The sequence below is a fragment of the Ciconia boyciana genome, chromosome 9, assembly GCF_034638445.1.
Source record: "Ciconia boyciana chromosome 9, ASM3463844v1, whole genome shotgun sequence".
Taxonomy (NCBI): domain Eukaryota; kingdom Metazoa; phylum Chordata; class Aves; order Ciconiiformes; family Ciconiidae; genus Ciconia; species Ciconia boyciana.
This window is the reverse complement of record NC_132942.1, coordinates 21,251,303-21,278,490: the sequence shown is the minus strand read 5'-3', so window position 1 is coordinate 21,278,490 and position 27,188 is coordinate 21,251,303. Positions and strand designations below refer to the sequence as shown.

The window sequence follows — 27,188 nt, the reverse complement described above, 5'->3', positions numbered from 1 at the left end:
TAACAAGTGATACGTAGAATACAAAGTATAACTATAAGGCAGAGATAAAACTTCATAATTTTTACTCATACCTTTCCTTATCTTTGTACAGCTGGATAAATTTAAAGCTGAGGTTAAAGCTGGAATTTTGATATCAGGAATGCTACTTTGTTTCAGTAACTACAGCACTTCCTCTTAAATTTTAGTCACTTCCCTGTAAACTTAATTTTTCTAATACAATCTACAGTTGGAGAAAAGGTATTAGAAGGCAAATGATCAAGTAGGTCAGAAAGATTGATAGTTCTCTTTTATGGTCTCTATTCCTCAGTTTTACTCCAGAATATTCACAAAAAATCTGCTATAATCAATTTTAGAATGTGCTTTTATATGGAGATTATGTTTGGACTTGCAGGGATCTACACATAAATAAACCCCAACAGTTCCTCAGCGTTCAGTTTACATCTTCCCCTAAGTAATTTTGTGCAGATGCTTAGTTTTGTATCCCTGTGCCTCTGCTATTTCTTGCTTTATTGTTCACACACTTGATTTTTGTAGACTTACATCTCACCTCCTCATCTATTTCTCCCTAGGCTATACATTTTTAACTCTCTTTCCTCACATTTAATTTCCTTCAAGCCTTTTATCAGTTGATAATATTTCTTTAGACTGGCTAAGTTTATGAACATATTGCATTTGATCTATCCTGTGTGATGTGGCCATCCGTTTATTATAAAACTGATATTATAGAAACAGAGAGAATATAAATGAGTCAGAATTACACATGAACTTAGGAAATGTAGTTAATTAAAAATATTACAAAAGCTTCATATTTGCTGTTTAGAAAATAGGAAACTTACTGGAAGGTCATTGTACTAAACAGAGATGCAGGGGTGTATTTGAACTTCTTGTCTTCTTAATTTATAGTGGATGGTAAAAAGAAATATATGAACAAAGCAGCAAATAATGATGTAGGAAATTGCCAAAATACACAGTTGACTTGCAGGGTACATCATTGCCTTTTACCTTAGATTACACCAGCTAAAGCCAAGGTAACAGCCCAGATGATACATTCCTTTTCAGGATATTTCAGAATTCACAATCAACATTTACAGAGCTGGCACAATAAATAAGGGTGTTGTCTAAACTAGAAATAACAATTATATGAATTTTATATTGCAATGAAAAACGGTTTATGAATTTGCATTTCCTTTGGACTGGACAAACCAGTGATAATTAGCAGAAGTAGCTATGTTATGGTAGAAGAATTTACCCAGAAAGCCTATTCTGGGGCTAACGCCATATAGACCTAGGTAAAAACTCTGTGGAGATCCCTCTGATAGAGTCATCAAAACTAACAAGTATTCATGGATTGTTTTTGCTCTATTTCCCCTCAAGTGAAAAATGGAGCTCCGCCTCTCCTGCCCAGGTGTCCAAACAGTTCAATATTATCTTGTGTTCAGTGGTATCAGTGACAGATGTTATATGTAAAAAAACCCTAAGGACATTCTTTCTTTGTCAGTGGTCAGAAGATCATTTGACAAGTGAAAGATTCTAGTATGAGTTTACCTATAAGCAAATCTGGCCCAGAGTTTGAAGGAGAGATGGTGAAAGTGCCTTCTTTACTGATCTGTGGTGAACAAAGAGGAACCAATGCCATAGCGAAATCTCTGCAAAGTATAAGGCTGATTTAAGCTTCCAGTTACCACTAGTAGGGGATACTAAAAGTAAAAGTAGGACACTGCTGCACTCTGCCAATCCCGAACTGACACTCAGGTCCCTTAAAAACTTCTACCAGTTGGCAGAAAACAGAAGATCTTTGAAACATTTCTGATTTGTCCTAGAAAGTGAACTTGGTCTCAGTGCTGAGGAAGGAGATGAGTTATATCCCTGTGCTTTATCACTACATTGCAACTACTGCAGAGGATATACACAGCCTGGTCCTCAGGCTCGTCCCTCAAAATTTTCTTGGTGGCATGTTTTTGTCATTGCTTTTAGGTTTCTTCGTTCCTCAGAACTTTCCATCTGAATTTCCCAAAATGCACTGGACTGTCTCTGGGAGTTTATTCCATATGTTGCAGAAAATCACTGTCTCATACAAGTTGCTTCTTACACCTTATCTACAATTGTTCTTCATCACATTCTTCTGTTAGGATGGAATGGGCTATTACTTCACTTACAAATGTAGTTGTCTTCTCTAAGGAGTAGCTCAGTGAGTGAATCTTGAACTCTAAGGAGCAGAGGGAAAACCAGAACTACAACTGGTATTTTTTAAAGTTGGTATCAAGTTCTTTGCCATTGGAATAGATTTGTTATTGCAAAAGATGTGCGAAGGGTTCAGTTTTATGCAGAGACATAAGGCATCACAAGAAAACACCCAGTGCTTTCAGATACCAGCTGCAGATTTGTCTTGTGGTTGGAAGGGATTGGCAAGCTTATGTTGCTTAAGTTCAAATGCACTTCATTATTCTGAATGTGATGGTGTGATCCTAATAAATCATGGTGAGCTGGTGTCCTATTTAGGAAGGAAAGTTAGAAAAGGAGAACAAAGAGAAAAAATGGACATAAGCAAAGAAAATAAAGAAAATATGGAGAACCCTGGAAGAGTGAAGGGCTAAAAAATAATGCGCAAGGATACAGAAGTCAGTATGAAAAAATTTATAGGGTATTTATTTCATATATGAAGTTCCCCCTTTATGTAAGCTGAGCTCCCTGCTAACCTCTCTTCCTTTAATGCAGTATGCAGTTTGCTAGTCTGCTGGTTAAAATGCAATAGAAGGCATCAAAAGGCACACAATCAAATTACAAGGAAAAGTTTTGTGTGGCAGAACAAGTTATAGGATGCCACAAACAAATCAGAGCATTTGAAGCATCTTCACTTTGATTAACACAAACTATGGGGAGATTCCCCTCTGCTTCTGTCATAGCTTATCCTAACAGAGATGTAACTGTATCATTAAACAGCAAGAGCTCTTTTTTCCATTTGCTTATGGGACTCTCCTTACATTTTTGGGCAAGGGTTTTTGTGCTCTGGTGGTGTGCAGAGGTTTTCTGCTTTTACGCTGCTCTCCTTCATCTGTTCCTTCAGATGTTTCTGTATGTAAAATAAAGATGTATGTTGTTCAGGTTAATCATTCCTACAGAACCACATTGAAATAAATGCCAGAGCTAACAGCTGGAGTACCTGGTCTTTTGATAAATAAGAGACTGAGTAAGGGAAGGAAAGAGAAGGCCAAAAGCCGGTATGTCATAGTTCTTCTGGCAACTTAAGTGAACAGAGCGCCCAGCTGATAAGTAACCAGGAGGTATCAAACATCAAAATAGTTTTTGATTAGTAACTTATTAAAGCCAAGTTTTGGCTTAATATAAAGCCAAGTTTTGGCTTGAAGAGTTGTGTCTGGAGAAGATTTTTTTTTTTTTTAATAGAGATTACTTATCCTTTTCCACCAGTTTCATTTGCATCCTAGTACTTTGCTATGAAATATCTTCCAGAACTTTCCTCAAACTTGGCTATCATTAAGACAAAAGACAGAACAGGTGAGAGTCAAATATCAGGACATGGGCAATAACAGTGTCAGAAACAAACAATGCTATGATCTTTTGGGGAAATAAGTTAATGCAGTCATTAGCAAAAGACACAATGAGTAATATCTGGTGACTGAAGATGTCCTATTTGCTTCTAAATGGACTTTCGTGCTTTAACTTACAGAACAGGACTAAAACAGGAATACAGATGGTGATGTTACAAGTAAAATAATCCTTTCTGGCTAGTTTGAAAGAGTTAGAGTTGTAAACACCATCCTTGAGGAAACCCAGGTAATGAAATATTTCACCTTGCATGGGTAACGTATTAAATTCTCCCTCCTGTTTTCTGTGGGGCAGGCATTGTAATGTCAAAGGGCATGTCAAAGGCTTTCCTATTCCACTTAAACTCATATTTCACTTCAGAAAGCAATGATGGAAATGCAGGATTTAAGAATCCCATTTTTACTGTCTGACTGAACACAGATCAAACATGTCTCTAATAAAAGCAAGAAGTATGTTTTCTATTGCCAGGAAACACCATTTCTGATTAAAGTCAGACTGTTTGCACTGTCTGGTGGTTAGGTGCAATAGGAAAGATAATATATAACACATCACATTGATATTTATCTTCTGAAAGATCATCATTTCAGAATATACAATGGTAGACAGGGCAGTGTCTGGGTACAGCCATTACTAAGGCCAGCATCTGGCCTTGCACATGCATCTTCATTAACACTTCAGTTGATATTTGTGGTGCTGAACAGACAGAGCAGAACTGGCTCTACAGATCTCAAAGGAGAAAAAAATAGCAGATTTAAATATAGCTAGGGGATCAGCAGGATATCTACTCCTCAGAAGACAATTGGAATTGAAAAGCGGTATTTCCAAAATGACAAAAAAAAACCAAAACACACCGACTTATTCTACTTAATACACATGTATGCACTCCCTGAGGGATAGCACAGAGGTGAGTCTGTCATTTGAAAGAATCCTGTGGGAAATGGACTCACAGGAAGCAACATCTGATGCTCACATCCGTCTTGACCAAAAGGAGAGAGACTTGTGTTTGTTTCCAAAGGTATGAAGTTTGAACTTTGTTTTATCTTTGTTATTTCAGTAACTTCTGTGAAAATCTCTGGTTCTCTTTATCTCTGCTAGGGGCACAAAGCAGAGTAAAAGCTGAATTTGGTTCATTATATTGCTTAAAAATGTAATTCCTGGGGAATCTGAGTGTTAATTAAAAGATTAGATTATTTTGAAAGCTAGTAGTTACGTGGTATTTGGGAATCAAATGTGGAGAGGCTAAATACAGAAGACATGACAGATGACCTGCAGCATGTTAGATACCAATGGATATATTTCACAGATGCAAGATGAATTTTCTGATCATCTAATCTGCTCTACGCATGGCATACACCGCATATTCATATCCACTGCTCCCTGCAACAAGACTACTGACTTGTGATAGAATTACAAACTATCTTTAGAAAGAGCCCACCTATTGACTTGAAGGTATCAAATGAGAGGTAACACACCATATGCCCTGGGCATGTCCTCTTGGTGTTATGAATTGTGCTTTATTCCCTGCTTTCATTTCTTTAAACTTCTGGATCATAACAGGGGCATGTCAGATGTCCTTGCTAGGTTAAAGAGCCATCTAATACATATCTGTTCATCAGAATCTGATCAAACCACCTACAACTTCACTACGGTAAGTTGGAGACTGGAGTTCTTTCAGTCTCTGTGTCCTGTTCTCTAGACCAGTTATCACTTTCACTGTTCCTCTGTGAACTACCAACAGTTTTGAAGTGCACACATGGAGGTTTTGTTACAATGGTTTCTATCAAAGAAATGTATTTCTCTTCAGTGTTCTTCTGTAATAATCCATGTTAGCCTTCCCAGTGGTGTTCAAGACATTGCCTATAGAAATTTTCAGTCTGTCCAGAGCCAATGGTTTCTGGAGCACTGTCCAGAGACAGGTCTCTGCATATGATTCTTTGTTCCTGCAGGAATGGCATTGTATTTCATTGTATTAAAAAGTGCCTTGGTGTGCCATACCAAGAATTCCACAGCTCTGTGAACTGCTCATTGGCTTTCTTGTTTATCACCATCCCGATATTTATATAATTTGAAAACTTTCCAAGAACAAATGTATGTTTACACTACCGTTATATCTCTACATCATTGCAAAAGAAAGTAACATAAAAGCACAGGAGAAAGTCTTTATAGGATATTACTAGTTTAATTGCAATTATTTGATGCATCCACATTAATTGCAGTGAAACTATCAGCTTGACAAATTTAATTCGATTCAGTATGTGCCATTCTGATTTTCCATGGTGCTCTTGTTTTTACTTTTTTACCTGAATGTTAGAGGCATAAAGCTGGAAGTCTTACAAAAGTCTGATTATATTATATCAGCAGTACAGTCTCCGTTATCATTCATATTTGTAATCTTGTCAGAGAAAGATATAAAATCTCTTTGACATAATCTGCTTTCCATTAAGCTGCACTCTCCTCATCAGTTTTGTGATGAGAGTTTAAGCTGTTGCCACACAGTAAGAGGAGTGTCTAGAAGACAGTAGTAAATAAGTTATGGTACAGTAGGAATTGGGGGGTTGACTTGTTCGCTTCTTCTGCTTCCTGATGGCTGAAAGCACTTCTTCCTTCTTGCTTGTGACTTTTGCTACATGTTTACCTTTGTGTCCAAGTCCAAAAACTGTGTCTTAGAAACAACAAGTCAGACTCCTTTACCTGCTGGTTAGCAGCCAGTACCATATGCAACAGTAACTGGGATATCGACAGAGGGCTGTAACACAGGCTCTATTGGAGACCCATGTCCTTCTGGCACTGAAGACAGGCATCCTATAGGTTGTGTATATATACACGAGGTACATTGTGCTGTATTTCACCTTGAATAGCCCTAGGCACCTCTATTTAAGCACTGAATGTCACTTAGTGTGCTCACTCTGTCCTGTAACTGTGCCCCAGCAGTACCTTCAAGATCCAGATCACTGTCGTGGTGTGTCTAAGCTGGCATGTTGGAGATGCCATTTCAGAGGTGACTGGACCTCACAGATTCCACCAAGCGGTCCCCTCCTGCCCTTCCGATGACCTGGCAGCATCCACATGGAATGGACACTGATATGGGACCCTCTAGGAAGAATGGCAAGGGCCACACCTGCTGAGCCTCCTGACGTGCTTTCTATGCAGGATCTCCTTTAGAAATCTGATTCTGATGATGCAATCCCATAATACTTGTAACAGAGGACCTCCCAGCACTGGAAGAAAGGCAGAAGCAGACAAATGGTAAATTTGTTGCTGGATCTCTGAGCAGGGATTATGGGGATACATGACAAGAGCCAGGAAGACTCTAAGGCACTGGCAGGACAAGAGCAGTAGAGGCAAGGTCAGGGTGGTCCTCAGCATTGACACAGCCAGCATTTAATATTTAAAAATTATAGATAAGTATTTCATGGAGCAGCAAGTGAAGGAACCCACAATATGGGGGGCTTTTGCTGTGAAATACGCAATTTTTGCCAGCATGGCTATCTTGCCACTTTCATGCATATTTTTCCAAAGAATGATGACAGCCTAACTACCAAAATTCCAAGTGTAAACTGACATATACTGCTACAACATTTTTTTAAATAGTTGTGGTTATGGTTATGGTTGTTGAATGTCTGCAAAATATTGCCTTTGGCAATGGTCAGCTACTTAGTTACAAAGGTAAGAGCCAAATTGTAGTCTATTATCTGTTTTGGTTAAATGTTTGGTTAAATGTCTTGCCCCTCAACAGCTATTGTAACTGCTGTGAAGAACAGAAGACTCATGATGGGATCATCTATCCTTGCAGAGGAATACCTTTAGAGGCCTTGTTCAGAGTATCACTCACTCGAACAAAATCTGTTAATTTCCATCTTTTTTTTCTGGCAAAGGGATATTTATAGGTAAGGTGTAATGAGTGACATGGAAAGGTACAGTGGTTTCCCTTAATTTTCTTTCAGAGGTTTTGCTGTATTCTGTCTTAATTTCTCCATTCATTCAGATAACAAAAGTAACAAGAAAGAAAGAAAGAAACAAACAAAAAATAGATAAACGAAGTCCTAAGAAGCTAAACGGTCCTAAGAATTTAGGAAATTACTACCTCATTAAAAAATGCCATTTCTAGTTTCCCTGTAAAAGTACATGAGAAAAGACTTATGAATACATTTGCTGCTCTGATTATAGCATATGTAGATCAATACATTTAGGGAAGTTTACAATGTTAATTCAGGAAGCTTCAGAATAGTCTTAGGATTTTTTTTACATGGGCCAAGAAACCAGTACCTGCAGTCCTCTGAAATGTCCTCGGTGTCTTTCACTGTTTCATTAACTGACAGAAGAATCATTTTCCAAGCTTGATTTTATTCTTAACTGTGTATAATCTCACACATTTTTATTTCAGAGGCAAGTGCAAATGTCTGTCCAATAGGAAGGGTTTCTTTTTTTTTTTTCTTTTTTCCCTACAATTTGATGTGAAACTTCAAATGATGCATGAATAACTTTTGTTGGAACAGTACTTTGGCTTTTTAAAGGAATTCATTTGACCATTCATATCAAGTCTTTTTAATTTGAATATTTGAGTGGATTGGTAATTATACCAGCCTGGGGTTTTTTTTGTTTGGGGCTTTTATAGGGGAAAAAGGTTTTCTGACTTCACCATTTGCTGTCAGCTTACAACAGTTTATTCCCAGGTGAGCTTTAGGGTTTTGATTGATTCAGCTATGATGACACAGTTCTGACAATGTCTTGTATTTCCTTCTTATTTCTCTTGAGGACCCATTGCTTGTTATCTGCCTGGCATTTATAAGTGTCTTGTCTTTGCTGGACACCAGTTCATTATACCTCTTAATCACCATCTCAGTCCAAAGCAAAGCTCTTGTTAAAGCTTTAGAAGCTTTAGAAATATCCTACAACTTATGCAGAAGGACGCATTACATGATGCATCTTCCATTCAGGGATTCTTTAAGTAGACTGTACTTACTGTTATTGACCTTTGTGATGGGGTAGTGATAGCTCATGTATCTCTGACTAAAATTTATGTCCAGTATCATGCTAACTGCTCCCATATGCTATACACAGTATGTGCATTGTGGTAATGTTACAGCTAGATTTCAAATTATTGACAAACTTGACAACAGATGGATGGCTTCTATGTAACAGCAGAAAGCAGTAGCATGTTTGAGAATCTGATGTCTTTTCCCTAAAATAATTATCTGTTCTTAACGACAGTGTGAGTCAGAAGTTGCCTAACAGAGGCTGCCAGTATTAATGGATGTGTATGATTATTTTGTGTTCCTCAGAATTTTTTACTCTTCCCCTCAACTATGAACAAGCCTATTTTTTTGTTGTTTTGAAAGATAGTAAAGTAGTTTCCCAGTCTTATCACATAGCTGCTGCTCTAATCCACCTTTTGTCATTGGTACTAGGCCTCACAGGTTTTCTCCTTTGCAACACATTGGATATTTCCTTGTGGAAGCTGTATTTTCAGCCAGCTGTGTCTCACTGTTCTGAAGTTGGAGAGCATTGAAGCCATAAATGAGGTAAGAAGGAGAGCGAGCAAGATAAAAATCTCAGATTCTCGGAGACAACATCAATCAGCTTGGCTGAATGCTATGTAAATTAAAAGGCTATTATCACATTTGCTTTTTTTTTTTTTTTCTGTAGTTCACCTTTAGGCAACACTGCCTTGAAGAAAATTTTTGCTGTATCCTAGTGATGCTGGAACTCAATTATTAGTGCAGTTCAACATCTATCTTGATTTTTCTGATGTTTTGCTCATGAGGCATGTGAAGGTTATGTACAAAGCAAGGTTCACTACACAGGTTTATTCTGTTCAGCTTAAAGTTTTTGGCAAATAGTTTTTCTGATGTCTTTTTGTTATGTGCATTTAGTGGGAAGTGTTAATAAACAAAGAGACTGGATAGCTAGGAGTCTCTTGGTTTAGCATTTTTATGTAAAACTAACTCATACTCCATCTACTGAACAACAATGTAATGAACATTTATCTGTTCCTGTCACTGTATCCAATACTCTGGTTTTACCCTCAGAATGGCAGATGATTGTGAATTGGGCACAGAGTTGTTTTTTCCATGTGTTCAGAAGGATAGACATTTAAACTTGGGTTTGGGATTAAAAAGTTCAACTTAAGGGATGTGCTTCTTATTCACACAGGCAGCCCGTATTGATTCTTAACCTCTCTCAGAGTCACCCATGACTTTGTACCAGGTTTTGGGGTTGGTGTTTTTGAGCATTTGTTTCTTTAGCTATTTTGATTAATATATCAAGAAACAGAATGAAGTACATGAAAGAAATAAAATGAGAAAGCAAAGAGATACCTTATTTAGTTGTTAACTACCACCTGCTGATGACTATAATGTATGTTTTGAGAGGAAGGCTAAGAATCACTCCAGTTCCATGCCAAAGTTCCTATCATCCAATATCCAGAGGTGAATTTGGACACTTTTAGGCAGAGTTTAACTTTGAAACCTTAAACACAGGATGGTATTAGAGAAAAAGGGATCCTACAGTATTCTTCTCCATTTTAGATTTTTAAAAGAAAGCACTGTACTTCGCATAGCAGCATTGCATTTTGCATAGGCTCTGCACGAAGTTTGCCCTTTAAATGCCAAGTGAACCCAATCCCTTCTGGAAGACAGACATGGGATCACAAACTTCTGGACACCACCTGGGCACTTAAAGGAAAAAACAAGTTTCTTGGCAATGTCAGGACACATCTGCACATGTAGAAGCAGAAATCTGTGGGCTTACAGAACTCTACAGTTAAAGAGCTAATGCTCTTCAGCAGTGTATCTCCGAGTTCAGGACACATGGAGCAGGGCTTTCAGGATTACATTATAAGAAATCTGTCCTTAATTTCCAGTTAAGACATATTTTAAGTAGTCTCTCATCATCTGGGCCTTCAGGGCTAGTCCTAACTACACACATAATAGTTGGTGAAGTTGAGTAAGACACACATTTTTCTATACATGTAATTTTCTTCAACAGTGAAACTACTATGTACCTGCCTAATTTGAAGTATACAGACTCATTTTCCTCTAACACAATACAGAACACCCTGCCCATTTACAGGGTTAAAACTGTACAGCTGAAGTAAAATGAAACAATAAACTGATCTTCAACAGCAATTAAATAGTACTGTGTATTGCAGGCTTTCTCTATTTATTTGTTTTGCACAAAACATTTTTAAGAGAAAAAAAAAAAGAGGCAACACCTATTTTGCTTGTAGCTTAAGGATCTAAATGGGAGACTTACAGCAGTGCATGATATGCTTTCTTCTTGAAAATCAGATTTGCTTATTGTGCCTTGGCTGAAGCTTCTTGATCTCAAATGCCTCCACATCACTAATCTTATTCAAAAATTTTGGCTTGAACTTTTTAAGGTGTATTTTCTTTAATCTATTTTAAACGAATAAATCAGTCACAGACAAACCTGTGAATTTCACTTTAAATTGAATTGTGTGATTAGGAATAATATATATATGAATTCCTGACAATTGTCTCTCTCTCTAAATAGGTGTCTGTATCCCCTTTCTTTGTCTTCTGTAAAGATTAAAACAGACAACAAGCATGTAGTAATGAATGTGAACACAATTATTTAAGCATATTTAAAATGGTATGTTTTCTGCATTAGACACACTCTAGCCTGACAGAAAAGAAAGCTGAGAGATTATTCAGCCCTGGTGTCTCCTACAACAATCCCTGATTCCCAGGGTTTAAGCTAGCTGCTGTCATCACTTGCCCTGTAGTCCCGATGCTGGGGGGGGAACAAGCACACTGTTCAATACTACTGCAATTTCATTTTTTATCTGTGGCAAGGGCAGAAGGCCAGCGTTAGGGACCCCAAGGGATAAAATTATCTCCATGGCTGCTCCATGACCTATCTCCCCTCCCAAACTCATCTCAGTCCAGAGTGCCGGGTGCCCCCTCACAATCTCATCACATCACTAATGACCTCGTAATTCTCCTTTCTCTCCAGCCTCCTGCTTTGAGTCTAAAACTGTCTCGATCTGAGCTTGTTTCCTTGGATCTGAGTGTGTGCTCCTTTCCCCGGTGCACCGAGCAGCACAGCAGGAGCCAGCTCCTGTGGACAAGGACGCAGATAGATAGGTAGGTAGATAGATGGATGGATGGGTAGGTAGGTGGATGGATAGATAGATAGATAGATAGATAGATAGATAGATAGATAATAAAGAGACCTGCCTCTCTCTCCGGGGGACTCTGTCCCTTGCCCTAGCCGAGCCCGGGTTGCTGCCGAGCCCGGTTGTTTCCAAGCCGGTTTCTGCCGCTCCTTTCCGTGACTTGCAGTCTCCACTTAGTATTTTCCCTGGTGGCGGCTGCCCTCCGCCGGCACGGGGCAGGGATTGCAGCAGCAGATCCCCCGTTTGCCGAGCCAAGGACGGGGCAGCCGGATCCGACTCTGCTGCCCCTGTTCCTCCCTGGGCAGGGGCCGACCTGCTGGTGGACGAAAAACCCTGAATTTAAGTGATTCCAAGGTGTGCCCTAGTCTCATCACCTTTTTGGGTGGGCTTGAGCAGATAATATGTTTATATGTGACAGTGCTCATGGACTACAGGTTGTTTTCTATTAGCCCTCCCCATCATTGATGGAATCCAGTATCTTTAATATAAAAATAGATTACCTTCTTTTTTTTTTTTTTTAGAACCCAGCAGTAAAAGGATCTTGACAGCAGAGGTGTGCTGCACCTGTCCAGGTATAAACTCTTTGGAAAGTAAATTAGCTGTGATGCACCTTCAGCAGTATCTGCTAAATGCATTGCTTTCATAACTGTATACTTTATAATTATTCACTAGGAATTGTGTCTGTGCATCTACCTTTAAGATGCTATTCAGTTTTTCATTGCCAGTGTGTCCACTCTATTAGTAAATGCGATATTGGTGTGAGTATATGTCTGTTGCCTAAACAGTGAATAAACCCTTTCTGGATTTATCCTCATAGGATAGATGTTTTCTGCTCTGGAAGTCTCCTTTCTTTCAGAGTATCTACGTGTCGTTGATCAGCAGCGCAGAGCATGTCAAAACATTGGCTGACAGAAAGATGACTTTTCACAGCTCAGCTTTGACAAAATACAGTAGGTATAAAACAAAATAGTAAAGACACAAGGGTACATTAGGATACTGAGAGCCTAAATCTCACTATTTTGTGTAAAAGATGTCCCAGGAAGTTAACTGGTCACCCTGTATTTCTGGGAATGGTTTAGTTGCGTCAGAGACACAAGGGTCATCCTGTGATCCTAGAGTGTGCCTAGTTTGCAGCTGAGGGCAGAGAAGCAGGTGCTAAACAGAGGGCATAAAAAGCCTTTGTTGTCCCAGGCATCCTCCCAAAACAGGAAGTCTCTGCTGCTTCTGTAAAACATAGGCCATATTTCTCTTATGCTGGGGTTATGCAGCCCTTATCATTTAGCTGGATTTGGTTTATGAACGGTGTTGGCCACTTAGTTAACTGCTCGACTGGTCACTGTATATTCAGAAGCACTAGACATGAAGTGGGGGGTGATCCCCTCATGTTGACCCATCTCTCTGTTCACCTGTGACATGAGTAAACATGACAACTCCCTTGATCTCTCTGTCTCCTTTGAAAGACTCAGTTCAGAAGCTCTGTTTTCTTTCCAGGCAGTGACCATGCTGTCCATGAAGTTGTGCTTGAATCACTTCTCCATTTATCTCCTTTTTAGGCGTTACACTGGGCCAGGTGTTTCCACCTTCTCAATATGTTCATGCCGTCCAAGGGTTACAGGATTGGGAACTTGGCTTGAAGATGGGCCAAGCCTGGCATCAGGAGACAGAAAGTTAGGCACTGATGCTTGCTTTCTCTGGGCACTTCATCCTGTTAAACTGGCTGAGATACCAGGGTTCCCTTTGGTTTGCTGATACCTTCTGGTAATTTTGTTGCTCCCCAAGTGGAAAGAAAGACACTGTGAGGGAGAAAGATGGAAAATAAGATATCTAAGTCCTAAACCAGACACTGAGAATGGGTGAAAGACAAACACAAACCTAAAGGACGGTATCTCAGCCTTTCTTCCTCCTACCTTCCTCTCCTGCCTAACTATTTTGTTTCTTCCTTCTTTATGTACATTTTCAATCCTTTCTGATCCATGCACCTGCTTTGACTTTAATCTGCATCTACTGCCCTTCCTGCTTTTCTCCAGAATCCCCCATACCCTTTTCACTCTGGCTGATTGGACCCCACTTTCCCTTTACTAATGCCCATTCTGATTCTTTCCTTACAGGTGCTACACCAACAAGCTCCTCCTAAGTTGCCTTCAGGATGGATCCTACATGTATTTCTCTGTCTTTACCCTCCTTGATCAGCCTTGTCAAACAAACAGATTCATGCTTGTCCTCTCTTGGCCCCTCTTGCATAGCAACTTTCCCTCCTCTAACCATTGCTATTTGCCCTCCTGCTCTCCCTTTCTCTCCTTCACTTTTAAATCTGCTTTTCAGTGGAATTCCTGTTTCTCTCCTCAGATGACCAGCTAGAGTTTCAAAATTAGCCTGTCCAAGGCCAACATAGGCCCCATATCCTTTCCTTCCTGGCCTGTCCATTAAAGAGAAAATGTGCTATTTCTATACCCAGAACAGCATACAGTCTGGTTATTTCTCACTTTCTTATTATATCATTTGACTGTTTTCCCTCAATCCCTTCTAGCTACTATTTTCAGGTAGCCAATTGTAGAAACATTTCTTCACAAACTGGGTGTTTCTTGCCCTTGTTCATGAAATGCCTGTGTGGCACTTCTGTCCCTGAAGTATCTTTTTCAAGGCTATCCAAATGTCACTGATAAAATAATCTTATTCTCTATTGCTTCATGAAAAGCACACGGAACACCAAGATTATGCACACAGTGGACTTGAATTGCCTGACAACCTTGTGCTGCTTGATTGTTCATCATGTGACTTTCCATTTGTATCTGTCTCCTTCTGGTCAACTGAAACAGCCACTGCAAGAAACTGTGGAAGGAGTCATATGGAAATTGGACACAAGAACATGAAAAAAATCTCAGTCGATGACGTTTTCCCCCACAAAATAGATCAACTTAGAGCTAGGAATTCAAATATTGTGGGCCATTTCAGACCTCAGGATGCAAGAAAACACATGGTTCTAGGGATTTATGAAGAAAATTGCTGCATATTTGACCTAAGAGTGAGGTTAAGGATGGAAAAATTGGATCCCACTAAGCACAAAGTTTATGAAGAAGAGAATAATTACTTGGCTTCAAAAGGCATTCATAGTAGCAAAGTGTTGAAGCTCTGAAGGGTTTCTTTTCAAACAAGAAGTACTGAGATGTCATGACTAGAGAGAAGAGAGCAAGAATTCCTTGCCTTCAAAAGATGTAGGATGGAAAAGGTCTGGGTAGACATCTGTCAGGTACCTTCTGTTCAGCATTATCTGTGGAGACTGGAGAGTGCAGAATGTCTTTAAGAAGGTATATGAACTCAGACTTTTGAAGCAGGCAATTTCCCCTTATTCTTCGAAGTTGGAAGGTATGCAGGGGAGATTTTAGAGCAGATAACCTCACAAACCGATGTTAGTAGAAAGGAAATACTGCTACCTAGCAGGAAATGTGGCCCACGTTGTGTCTGAGAGGAACAAGCAGCTTTTCTGCCTCAAACAAAACACCAGAGTCCTGACAGTAAAGGAGTCGCTGGACCAAGAGGAGATCTGAGATCTGTCTGCAGAGCGATACCTACACTCTCTTCTTTAAGATATTCTTTGAAAATCTGTTGCAGCTGATCCGAGAGGAGGTGGAGGTTCGTGCTACTATTAATACTGAATTGGTTCTTAACTTCAGATTACTCTAGGAGAGGACATACAACAGTCAGAGGTCTCCTTGTGAAATAGAAAATATCCAAAACTCTGAGCCTTCCACAACCAGCCTGTGCTTGAAAACGCCTCGATTGTCTCTCTGACTTCTGGAAGATGTAGTGCACAACACATGAGCAATGCTTGCTACATTTGCCCATAGCACGCATCTTTGTTAAGCACATTTGACAGAAGGCTTGTATAGGACACCTTCTAGACGTTTCATACTTGCCTGGATTATTAGTGCCAAACCAAATGTCTCAATGAGTACTAAGAAAGTACGTTTATTTGCCAAAGACTTCAGGTGGGAAATGTGTTTCATAATTTGCCCTAGCAATAGCCAGAACCTAACGGAAGAGATGCGTACTGAGATTTGGGGGTAGACGGCCATGTGCAGTTCCTGCGTTGGACGCCCAGTGCCGCTGTTGGCCAGCGCTGTGCGTGTATTGCTGCTGCTGGGCGAGGAGCTCCCAACCAAGGGGAGATCAGTGAGTACCAGCCAGATGCTGCATAGCTGACAATAGCTGAAAGCCCAACCGAAATGTCCTAGTTCAAAGCCTTTCCAAGGGATGCACTGGGAATTGCCGCACCGAGAACCGTCTGGAAACGTCAAGAGCACAAGGCAGAATTGGGGATGTGAAGAAGGGAGACGATCTCCCAGGCTGTCCCCAGCCCGCTGATGCCACACTCCATCCCTAGGAGATTTGGGAGGATTTTGACGCAGGTCTGGGGTGACTCAGGCAGAGCCCGTTGGTTGGTAAGCACCAACTTAATACCGCGAGAAAGAAATGTTTACATCTAACAGAGTGATGGGGAAAGCATTCACTGGACTGAGTGCAGACAGAGAGAGGAGGCCGGATTATCTCTCGGAAGATGAACCACAAACAGGAAATATATCAGTGGTATTTACAGCATAACGGAGAGACAGAAGGTGGGGAACGATTCTTCCGGCTTTCCTCACGTTTGCATCCAGCGAAGAGCTCAGGGCAGCAGTTCCGCGGGAGAGCTGGGAATTCAGGCGCTGTCTGAATGCTAGAGGCGAGAGAAGAATTCCGTCCTGGGAGCTGGCTGGGAACGAGAGGACGGGAACTTTGGTCCCTCTTTGCACTCGGGCATGAAAAACCACAGTGACTCGGGGAAGCATCTGTGCTTTGATCTGCAAGCAACTGCTCCTCCCAAGCCATGCTATCCGCAGGGTGTGCTGGAGGTGGATGGGCAGTGGCTCCAGGGATGGGGAAGAAGCCTTTATCCAAGGGGGCAACAAAACCCGGCATGGGGCCTCTGAGATTTCACTCGGCGGATCTGAATCCCAGCTGGAAGAGGAAGACTGGTCTTGGAGACAGCTGCGCGCATCTCCAGTACATTGCACATGCGTTTCCCGGAGCTCGCCGCTGGGTCCGCAGGAGCAGTTGCGGTATAAGTCGATCCTCAGGGCCGGCGATGAGTGCCTGACCCTGGGGTTTTTATCCCATCTCCGGCACGGATCCTGCCTCGCACTATCAGCCCGTGATCAGGACCCCTCTCTCTCCCCTCCCACCTCCGTTTCCCCACGGTTATTCCTCCCAGGTCCACTCTTGACCTCTCCCTTTTACCGAGTTTGATCCTGCCTCTAATCATTCCATAAGAAGCTTTGCATATTCCTAGACCACCCTACCCCCCCCAACATCTCGTAATCAGTTTGCTCTTTCCTATGAGAACCTTTCTGATAATCCATGATTTTTTTTTTTCCCTTATCGTTTACAAAGTTTCTGGTTGAACCTCTTGGAGTTTACACTTGAATGGTTCATTTAATGACCCATCGATCAGTGTCGTTAGATCCCTAGTCTTTGCTATTATCTCCGTTAGCTCCTGCTCGTTAGCGTTTATGTATCTGGGGGTTTAACTGATGAGCTCTCCTGTTTGTTTCCTTGCCTTTTGTATTAAATAGCTGTTGGCTGACACAGGTACAGTAGTTCAGGTTTGACCTCTGAGAACAGAGACCTTTAAAGTATTTCTAAGCCTGTGTGATAACATTAGAGGAGAAAGGAGTGTATCCCTCCAAAACATTAAAACAGGTTGCAGCATTTCGATGTTTGTGTACGGCTGGGGAATACATTTCACGAATGTGTTATACAGTGACACACTTTATCATGGGTGCACGGGTCAGCAGGCGGCAGGGGAGGATAGTCCTGTCAATTAAGGAGAAAAAAAGTTGTGTGTCCTTTGGGCGAGGCGTGGTACACAATGTGAAGAAAACAGCATTGGGATGATGTGTCCTAGAATAGCATTAGCATTATAATTCTAGTGTGATGGTGAGCTAGAGACATGGTGAAGCATTTGCTTTCGAGACCTTTCCCTGGCACCAGCTCTCATATTCAATAGCGGTGCTTTGAAGAGTTACTACTTGTTAACTGTCCTGTGCTGATTAACAAGTGGAGAAGAAAAGGAAAATCCCGCAATGCATCCTATGGGAGTGGCAGATCTTGCAAAGCCTGCACAACACAGAGGAAAACCAAGAGCTGTGTATGAAGAGTTCGCGGTTGCGAGCTGGGAGGTGATACCCAGAGCAGCGCTCTGTATGCGGGGAAGGAGCCTGCTTCCAAGCGAGAAGAGCATTTACACTGTGCTTTTTGGCTTCGGTTTGGCACGGAGAGTGCAGATTCAAGCAGCAAACTCCGAATCAGCATCTCTGTCCTGAATGAGAAGGCAGAGGAACTATTCCCCCTTGCGACGCTGGGTGGGGGTGTTGGCCACGGACCGGCAGGTTCCTCTGCCCGCACCGGGTTCGCAGGCACAAGGAGAAAAAAAAACCGTGTGAGCTGCTCGGGAAGGGCGGCGGGACACGGAGTCGGGGTGCTCGTGGGGTTTCAGAGCCCCTTACCCCAGGATTCCTGACAAACACCGCTCTGCCTCGGACGCTGCTTAAAAATGCTGGGAACCACGGAGGACGGTGGATGGCTTTTCTGGAGAGTAATGGCGTGTGGGAGACGGAGCGGAGGCAGACAGAGGCAAATGATCTTGTTTATTCTGTGCATTTGTGTGTGTCAGAGCGGGGCTGAAACCCTTCGCTATTCTCTGGCGGAGGAAATAGAGAGGGACTCCTTTGTCGCCAGTATTGCAAAAGACCTGGGGGTTTCTCCGAGCCAGCTCGCAGCTGGCTGTTGTGTGCGAAGGGAATGAGCAGCTTTTCCGCCTCAATCAAAACACCGGAGTCCTGACGGCAAAGGAGTCGCTGGATCGAGAGGAGATCTGTCCGCAGAGCAATACCTGCACGCTCTTCTTTAAGATATTCTTTGAAAATCCGTTGCAGCTGATCCGAGGGGAGGTGGAGGTTCGTGACGTGAACGACAACTCCCCCGTGTTCCCGGAGAAGGAGACGGTTTTAGAGATTCTAGAAATGGCATCTCCCGGGTCCCGTTTCCCTCTGGAAAGCGCCCGGGACAAGGACGTAGGCAGCAACGGCTTGCTGAACTACAGCCTCGGGTCCAATTCACATTTCTCCCTCGCTCTCGGAACAGTGAAATGTGGAGCAAAATACGCGGAGCTCGTCCTAGAGCGGCAGCTGGACCGCAAAGAGCAGCGAGAGCTGAATTTACTTCTCACCGCCACCGATGGGGGCTCGCCACCCAGGTCGGGCACGGCTCAGGTCCGGATCGTCGTGCTGGATGCCAATGACAACATTCCAGTCTTCGGTCGGGAGGTCTACGAGGTGCGCCTGGCCGAGAACAGCCCCCTGGAGCACCTGGTGGTCAGAGTCGCGGCCGCGGATCCCGACGAAGGGTCCAACGGGAAAGTGCGGTACACCTTCACCCAGACATCGGAGCGATCACGGCAGCTCTTCGAGCTGAACTCTGCCACTGAGGAGATACGGGTCACGAGCAACCTGGACTTCGAGGAAGTGGAAAATCACGAGATGGTGGTGAGAGCCACCGACGGAGGGGGCTGTCTGCGCATTGCAAAGTGCAGGTGGAGATTCTGGACGTGAATGACAACGCCCCGGAGACAGCGCTCACCTCCTTCACCGCCTGCATTTCCGAGGACGCCCTGCCCCGGACCATGGTGGCCCTGTTCAGTGTGCGGGACCGGGACTCCGGGGACAACGGCAGGACGGAGTGCCCAATCGATGGGGATTTGCCCTTCAGTCTCACCCTCACTTTTGATAATTACTACGAACTGAGAACAAAAGCGGCGCTGGACAGGGAGAGGACAGCGGAGTATAACATCACCACATCACCATCACAGCCACGGACTGGGGCACGATGCGGCTGAGCTCTCAGGAAAGCATTTTCGTGCAGATATCGGACGTGAACGACAATCCCCCAGAGTTCACCCAGGAGATTTACACTATGTCGGTCACAGAGAACAACAGCCCCATGCTCTGGCTCGGCAGTGTGAACGCCATGGGCGCTGACAAGGGAAAAAACACCCGCGTAAACTACGCGCTGGTGTGGCAGGAGGGCAAGAAGCAGCCCGACGTGTCGGTCAACACTGAAAATGGGGACATTTACATCCTCCGCTCGCTGGACTACGAGGAGGTACGCGCCTTCGAGGTGGCGGTGCGCGCTACCAACGGCGGCTCGCCACCTCTCAGCGCCCAGGCGGTGCTGCCCGTGGTGGTGCGGGACAAGAACGACAACGTGCCCCTTGTGCTGCACCCGCCCCCCAAGAGCAGTGCGGCAGCGGGCGAGCTGGTGCCGTGCTGGGCGCGGGCGGGCTACCTGGTGGCCAAGGTGGTGGCGGTGGTTGTGCCACGTGGGGCAGAACACGTGGCTGTTGTATGAGCCGGCCAAGGCAACGGAGCTGGGGCTGTTCCACGTGGGGCTGCACAGCGGCGAGGTGCGCACAGCGCGGGCCGTGGCGGAGTGCGACGCGCCCCGGCAGAGGTTCATCATGCTGGTGCGAGACTGCGGGCAGCCGCCGCGCTCCGCCACCGCCACCCTCGGCATCGCCCTGGTGGACGGCTTCTCTGATGCCCATTTGCAGGTGAGCAAGGAGGCGCCTGCCATCGAGCCCGACGGGCCGCTGACCCTGTACCTCATCGTCTGCCTGGCCTGCATGTCGGCGCTGTTCCTGGCCACCGTGGTGGCCACCATGGTGGTGAAGATGCGGCGGACCAGGCGGAGCGAGGCGGAGACCTTGCCCACGTTCCCAAAGGCTGCCATGGAGAGCAACGCAGGCTCCCTGCCCCACAGCTATGTGTACGACGTCTGCTTTGCCTCTGGGACTGTCAACAGCGAGTTTCACTTCCTCAGGCCCGTCTTCCCCTGCTTCCCCACCAGGCTGCCTTCCGGCCCAGGCGAACAGCAGAGCTCGGTGTGCTTGCAAGAGGCGGCCAGTCTCGGGGAAGAAGGCGACTGGGCTGCACAGGTGAGAGACCTGGCTGGGCCGAGGCAATAGGGGGAGTGGGGAGGGAGCAGCGTGGGGGGGTGCTCACCCCTGGCAGTAAGGACTATCGATGTTGTGGAGCTGGTAGTGGAGGAGCCACTGGGGTGGGAGAAGAGGGTAGAGAGTGTCTCAGAGCCGCTGGCGGGGGCCTCCCACGAGGATCCAGCATGGCTCAGCTGCTCCACAAGTGCTGACTAACCACGCCTCTCTGCATCCAGCGCTATGCCCTGAGTATTCGCGTTAGATCAAGTCTTTGGTGTCACCACAAAGAGGGGCAGCTGTACCATGAGAAGATGAGAAGTATGGGTACGGATGTGTAGGTCCTGTCCACACGGTGGGTCCTGTCCACGCACTGTGTGGAGCCCATAAGGACCCAGAGCAGGAAGGACACCACTGCTAGGGACATGTCCTACTGGAGGCAGCAGCACCGGGAATGTAGTGGTCCTGTCCAGCGTTAACCAGGACTTCAGGGACAATGGTGCAAAGGAGTGTCACATCACTGATGGCGTCCCCTGCACTGCTGTTAGGAGCTGGTGCTCGGTGCTGCCAAGTGCCGTTCACCAGGGTGGTGGCAGTGCTGAACTCAAGCTGTCTTACAAGCTGCTGGAGGCCATGGAGGTGGGGACCTCTGCCATTAAATTCCCTTGTATTTTTGTGGCTTCGATGAACAGTATTGGCCAGAAAAATGTTGATACCGGGGCTTTACAACGCACCCTCCAGTTCCTTCCTGACACAGACGAGTGATCGCGGACGGTACCAGCACCTCTCTTCCCAGTGCTTCTGTGAACTTAAAATGAGCCATTTTAAGTGGGCCCACGACAAGGTCTCCCCCGCGCTCTCGGCGTCCAAGACGCTGCTCGTGCGGCTCTTGGACGTGAACGACAACGAGCCCACCTTCGCCCAAGCCGTTTACACCATGGTGCTGAGCGAAAACGAGCCCGCGGGGACAAGCCTGGGCCGGCTGAGCGCCACGGACGCCGACGCAGGAAAAACGACCACGAGAGATATGCGCTGGGGCCGACCACGCCGGATGCCCCCGCAGCGGTATCCTTTGTATCCGTGGACGCGGAGAGCGGAACCGTGCGAGCGCGGCGCCGGCTGGACTACGAGGAGGTGCGCGCCTTCGAGGTGGCGGTGTGCGCTGCCGACGGCGGCTCGCCGCCTCTCAGCGCCCAGGCGGTGCTGTGCGTGGTGGTGCAGGACGAGAACTCGTCGTCCTGTACCCGACCCCAAAGAGCAGCGCCGCGGCGAGCGAGCTGGTGTCGTGCTGGGCGCGGGCGGGCTACCTGGTGGCCAAGATGGTGGCGATGGACGCGGACGCGGGGCAGAACGCGTGGCTGTCGTACGAGCTGGCCAAGGCGACGGAGCCGGGGCTGTTCCGCGTGGGGCTGCACAGCGGCGAGGTGCGCACGGCGCGGGCCGTGGCGGAGAGCGACGCGCCCCGGCAGAGGCTCGTCGTGCTGGTGCGAGACCGCGGGCAGCCGCCGCGCTCCGCCACCGCCACCCTCGGCATCGCCCTGGTGGACGGCTTCTCCGACGCCTTCCTCCAGCTCAACCACGCTCCTGCGGCGAGGCAGCAGCAGCAGCAGCCGCAGGCAGGCGGGCGAGGAGGACCCGCTCACCACCTACCTCATCGCCTCCCTGGGCTGGGTCTCGTCGCTCTTCCTCCTGTCCGTCCTCGCCTTTTCGGCAGCCAAGCTCTGCAAGGCTCGCCTCCGCGCACGCCTGTCGCCTCCCTCTGCCCGCTGCTACGCTGACGGCGACTTCGCCACCGACGGCGTGGACGTGGCCGGCACGGGCACTCTGTCGCCGGCTTACCGCTACGAAGTGTGCCTGACCACCGGCTCGGGGAGGAGCGAATTCCAGTTCCTGAGGCCCGTCCTGCCCAGCCCGCAAAGCAGCGCTGAGGACCAAAGAACCGCTGTGCAGCTCGCAGCCCGCTGGCGAGGGGGAAGTCAACCCGGGGAGCACAGCCCCTCCTCCCGTTCAGCCGCCGGACTGCCCGGCCGGCAGGCGCGTCCACGCCTGAGCCTTGCTGGGACCCGCCTCCGCTCCCCGTCCTCAGCCTGAGATCCACGAGTAGATGTAGTGCCGTGCTGCGCTCTTACCTGCGTGCTGCCCCTGCGGAGGCTCTTGCCCGGCTTCTCCGGTCGGGGAAGGCGGCTCAGTCCCTCCGGGCTGAGCCTCCGCCCCACGGTGCCGTGCGAAAGGCCTTGTGCTTGTCTTGCCTCCGTGTTTCTCGAAGGGCACGGACTGGCCTCCCGGGAGCCAAGCGCGCACGCCTGCCCGCGGGCTCTGGGCGGCGGGGAGCGGAGGAAGACGCGGGGCAGCTGCCGGCGCTGCCCGTGCGCTGGGACTCAAGCGGCGGCCCCGCAGGGCTCTCGGCGCCCCTTCCCTGCGCTTCCCTCCCCGGCGCGGGGCGCGCGCGTCCTGCCGCGGGGCCCCCCCGCGGGCGAGCGGCCGGCAGCCGCGCGTGTGCGCACGGGTCCATGCGCCGCTGCGAGCCAGCAGCGCGGGCAGCGAGCGGCGCCGGGCGCAGTCCCGCGGCAGGCCGCAGGGTGGTGCTCCCGGCCAAGGCGGCGCCGGGCGGCGGCGGCAGGAGGCGGCCGAGCCCAGCCCGGCCCTGCCCACCCCAGCCCAGCCCAGCCCAGCCGAGCTGGGCGGCGGCGGCGGCGAGCGGCGGCGAGCGGTGTCCCGTGCCATCCGCTGCCGGGCCACGGCGGCCGCGCTCCGGGCCGCCAGCCGGACTCGGCGAGAGGGAGGGCGCCAGCCCGGCGCTCCGCCGCGTTGCTGCCGGGCGCCGCTTTCGGCGGAGGACTGCGCGGGCGGTCCGCGAGACGGAGGCTGCCCGCCGCCCCGACATGGCGATCGCAAGGCAAGTGCTTTGTCTCTCTGCTTTCCTCTCCCTGCCGCACGCTCGCTCCGAGCCCATCCGCTACTCCGTAGCCGAGGAGGCGGAGAGCGGCTCCGTGTTAGCCAACGTGGCGGAGGACGCGGGGCTGGCCCCGGCGCAGCTGTCGGCTCGCCGCGCCCGCCTGGCCTCCGAGGACGGCCGGCAGCACTTTCGCTTAGACCGCGGCACCGGCCGCCTCGTAGTGGCGGAGAGGCTGGACCGGGAGGAGCTGTGCGGGCAGTCCGCTACCTGCACGCTCCCCTTCGAGCTCCTACTGGCAAACCCGCTGCAGTTCTTTCGGATCGAGGTGGCCGTGGAGGACATCAATGACCATTCGCCCGTTTTCCCAGAGGAACGAGTCACTTTTAAGATCCCGGAAACGAGCGACCCGGGCTCGCGTTTCCCGCTGGAGGGGGCTCGGGACCTGGATGTTGGCAGCAACAGCATCCAGGCTTACAGCATTGCTCCCGAGAACGAGTACTTTAGTGTCTCCTTTGGCAGTCGGATTAAGGGCAAGGCGTATGTGGAACTGGTCTTGGAAAAGCCGCTAGACAGAGAGGAGCAGGTGGAGGTGAGTTTCAGTCTCATCGCCATGGACGGGGGCTCTCCGCCCAGGAATGGGACCACCCAAATCCGCATTGTCATTCTAGATGTAAATGACAACGCTCCCGTCTTCACACAGGAGCTGTACGTTGGGCAGGTTTTGGAAAACACGCCGGAGGGCTCTGTCGTTCTCCGCGTGGTGGCAACTGATCTGGATGCAGGACCTAATGGGGACATCTCCTATCAGTTCAGCCAAGCAGTGGGCCATAGAGCCTCAGCATTCACAATTGACCCCACAAGTGGTGAAATAAAACTCACCAAGTCTCTGGACTTTGAAGCAGCAGAGAATCATGAGCTCAGCGTGCGGGCCACGGACGGCGGGGGCCTCTCAGCAATCTGCAAGGTGTTGGTGGAGGTGGTGGATGTGAATGACAACGCACCGGAGCTGGTGGTCAGTTCCTTCAGCAGCCCCCTCCCCGAGAACACATTACCAGGGACAGTGGTCGCCCTCTTTACTGTCAGGGACCGGGATGCGGGTGCCAATGGGAAGATCTCCTGTGCCCTTGAGGACCAGCTATCGTTCTCCCTGCGGCCAGCCTATAAGAATTACTACGAGCTGGTGACCGTGAGCACGCTGGACCGGGAGGAGATGCCACGGTACATCCTCACTGTCACAGCAGCAGATGCAGGGTCACCGCCTCTCACAACCACCCAGACCTTCATGGTGGACATCTCCGATGTCAACGACAACGCACCTGTCTTCAACCAGACATCATACACCATGTCTGTGCGTGAGAACAACGTCCCCACAGTGCTCGTTGGAGCCGTCAGTGCCACAGATGCTGATGTGGGACCTAATGCCAAGGTGACCTATTCCCTGGCACCGGCCCAACGCACAGAGCAGGCCCCTGCTCCTGCATCTCCGTGAACTCTGAGAACGGGCACGTGTTTGTGCTGCGGCCCCTGGACTACGAGCAGGTGAGGCAGATCGAGGTCTTGGTGAGCGCCTCCGATGGGGGTTCGCCACCCCTTAGTGCCAATGTCACTGTCCGCCTTGCTGTGGTGGACGAGAATGACAATGCGCCGCTGGTGCTGCACCCCTCGCAGGACAGCAGCCCACCGTCCAGCGAGCTGGTGCCCGTGTCGGCTGAGGCGGGGTACCTCGTAACCAAAGTGGTGGCTGTTGATGCTGACTCGGGGCAGAACTCGTGGCTCTCGTACCACCTGCTGAGGGCCACCGACCCCGGGCTGTTTGTGGTGGGTGCCCAAAGTGGGGAGGTGCGGCTGAGGAGGCCGGCGACGGAGAGAGATGCCGTGAAGCAGAAGCTCGTCGTCTTGGTGCGAGACAACGGGCGGCCACCACTGTCAGCCACTGCAGCACTGAGCGCACTCCTGCTCAATGACTTCTCAGACATGCGCCTACCACACAGCAGCCTGGCCACGGAGGATGAGGGCAGCTCCCTGACAACCTATTTAATAATTTCATTGGTCTTCGTCTCACTCCTCTTCCTCATGTCCACTGCAGCCTTCATCGCTCGCAAGGTGTGCAAGAGAAAGGAGCTGAAAAGCGGGCATGTGCTTTACGGCGCCGGCAACTTGCAGAGCAGCGTGGCTGATGCGGCCGCTATGGGGACTCTGCCCCATGCTTATTGCTATGAGATCAACCTCACGACGGGCTCGGGCAACAGCGAGTTCAAGTTCCTGAAGCCCATCCTCCCCAGCCTGCCACCACAGCACTGTGGCATGGGCGGGGACACCAACAGTGAACAAGATTTCCCCCGTGGCCCTATCACGGCAGAGGAGATGGCACCAGACAACCCAGGGACGCTCTCTGCAGAACAATTCAATAGTCTTTCCTTTAACTAGCATGGAGTCAGCAGAGCCAGAGGCTTCAGGCCTTGCGATAGGAAGGGATCTGGGCTACATGTGGCAATGGTTCCTCCAGAATAAATCTGCATTTGCAATTGGTGTCACCAATTTCCCTCAAATTCTAAGTCAGAAGAAAAGGTGTCTCCCCTCCAAACCCCAAAAGAACCTAAAGGCTCCCTCAGTCAGGCAGTAATATGTTTCATCTCTGTTACAGCCATTTCTGAAATGCTTTGAGAGTGGGGTTAGTTCCAGGGCCCCCAGCTAAGTTCTTGTCTCACTTGCTGTCAGGCAAGGCTGTGGACCTCTTATTCTGTGCTGTAACGCAATGGCAAGGGCGGGCAGACGAATCGCATGCTCGCTGAAATGCACGTAGCCCTCCTCCCGGGTCAGGAAAGCAAGGAAGTTGTGAGTACTGTGTTACAATGTGGTGCAAGCACGGGGCTCTTTCTTCTCTGGGTTCCGGATGTCTCTGTCTGAGATGTGTGGGCTCTGTGTGTTTTGCCTTCTGGTCACTATGTCTGTCCAGACAGCCATTGTGTGTCTGCATATGGCGCAAAAGGCTGCCCAGTGAAGCAGGGAGTTGCTCACATCCAGCCATTGTGATGCACGCAATTCCAGCCCAGCAGGCAAGAAGAGCATTTTGACCCTTTGAGTACAGCAGTCTCATTTTCTCTAGGGAGAGCAGCAAAATGCATGAGATTTTCCTTTGGCCCATGAGAGCGGGGGTGGGTGGGCTGTCTCCTTGGGATTGCCTTGGAAATATGTTCTAATAGCAGCACTAATGGTGTTGGGATAGGCTGTAACCGTACAGAGTTGTGAAAACATGTTCACATGTTGTCCTTGGGTGCATTGTAAGGAAACTCCATGAGTCGCTTCAAAGGACTTTGTCTGAAGGTAGAATCGAGATGAACTTGGAAAAGAGCCATTGGGTTTGGTCTCATCCTTGTTGTTCCCAAATTCAGAGGCTTCTTGATGGGAGTGGAAAGCTGTCCCGACAGTATTTTCTGGGTTTGTGTTAGAGCATTTGCATTCTCCTTTTTGCCCTTTCTCCTTCTACTCTGCAAACTGTGTTTGGGCATTGTCTTACCTATTCCTCTTAAGAAGGACTGTCACCCCATGTGTAATAACGGATT

The 27,188-nt window shown here is 47.9% G+C and overlaps 1 protein-coding gene and 1 pseudogene across 1 annotated transcript; both read left to right on the top strand.

The window, feature by feature from the left end:
- Positions 1-18,338: 18,338 nt before the first annotated feature.
- On the top strand, positions 18,339-23,133 carry LOC140656873 (protocadherin beta-15-like; annotated as a pseudogene).
- A 259-nt stretch (positions 23,134-23,392) lies between these two features.
- Positions 23,393-26,772, top strand: LOC140656705 (protocadherin beta-15-like). Its single transcript, XM_072872757.1, is given in 2 exon segments — positions 23,393-25,091; positions 25,094-26,772. Coding segments are annotated over 2 exon segments (2,439 nt in total). The 5' UTR covers positions 23,393-23,611; the 3' UTR covers positions 26,053-26,772.
- The last annotated feature ends 416 nt before the right edge of the window (positions 26,773-27,188 follow it).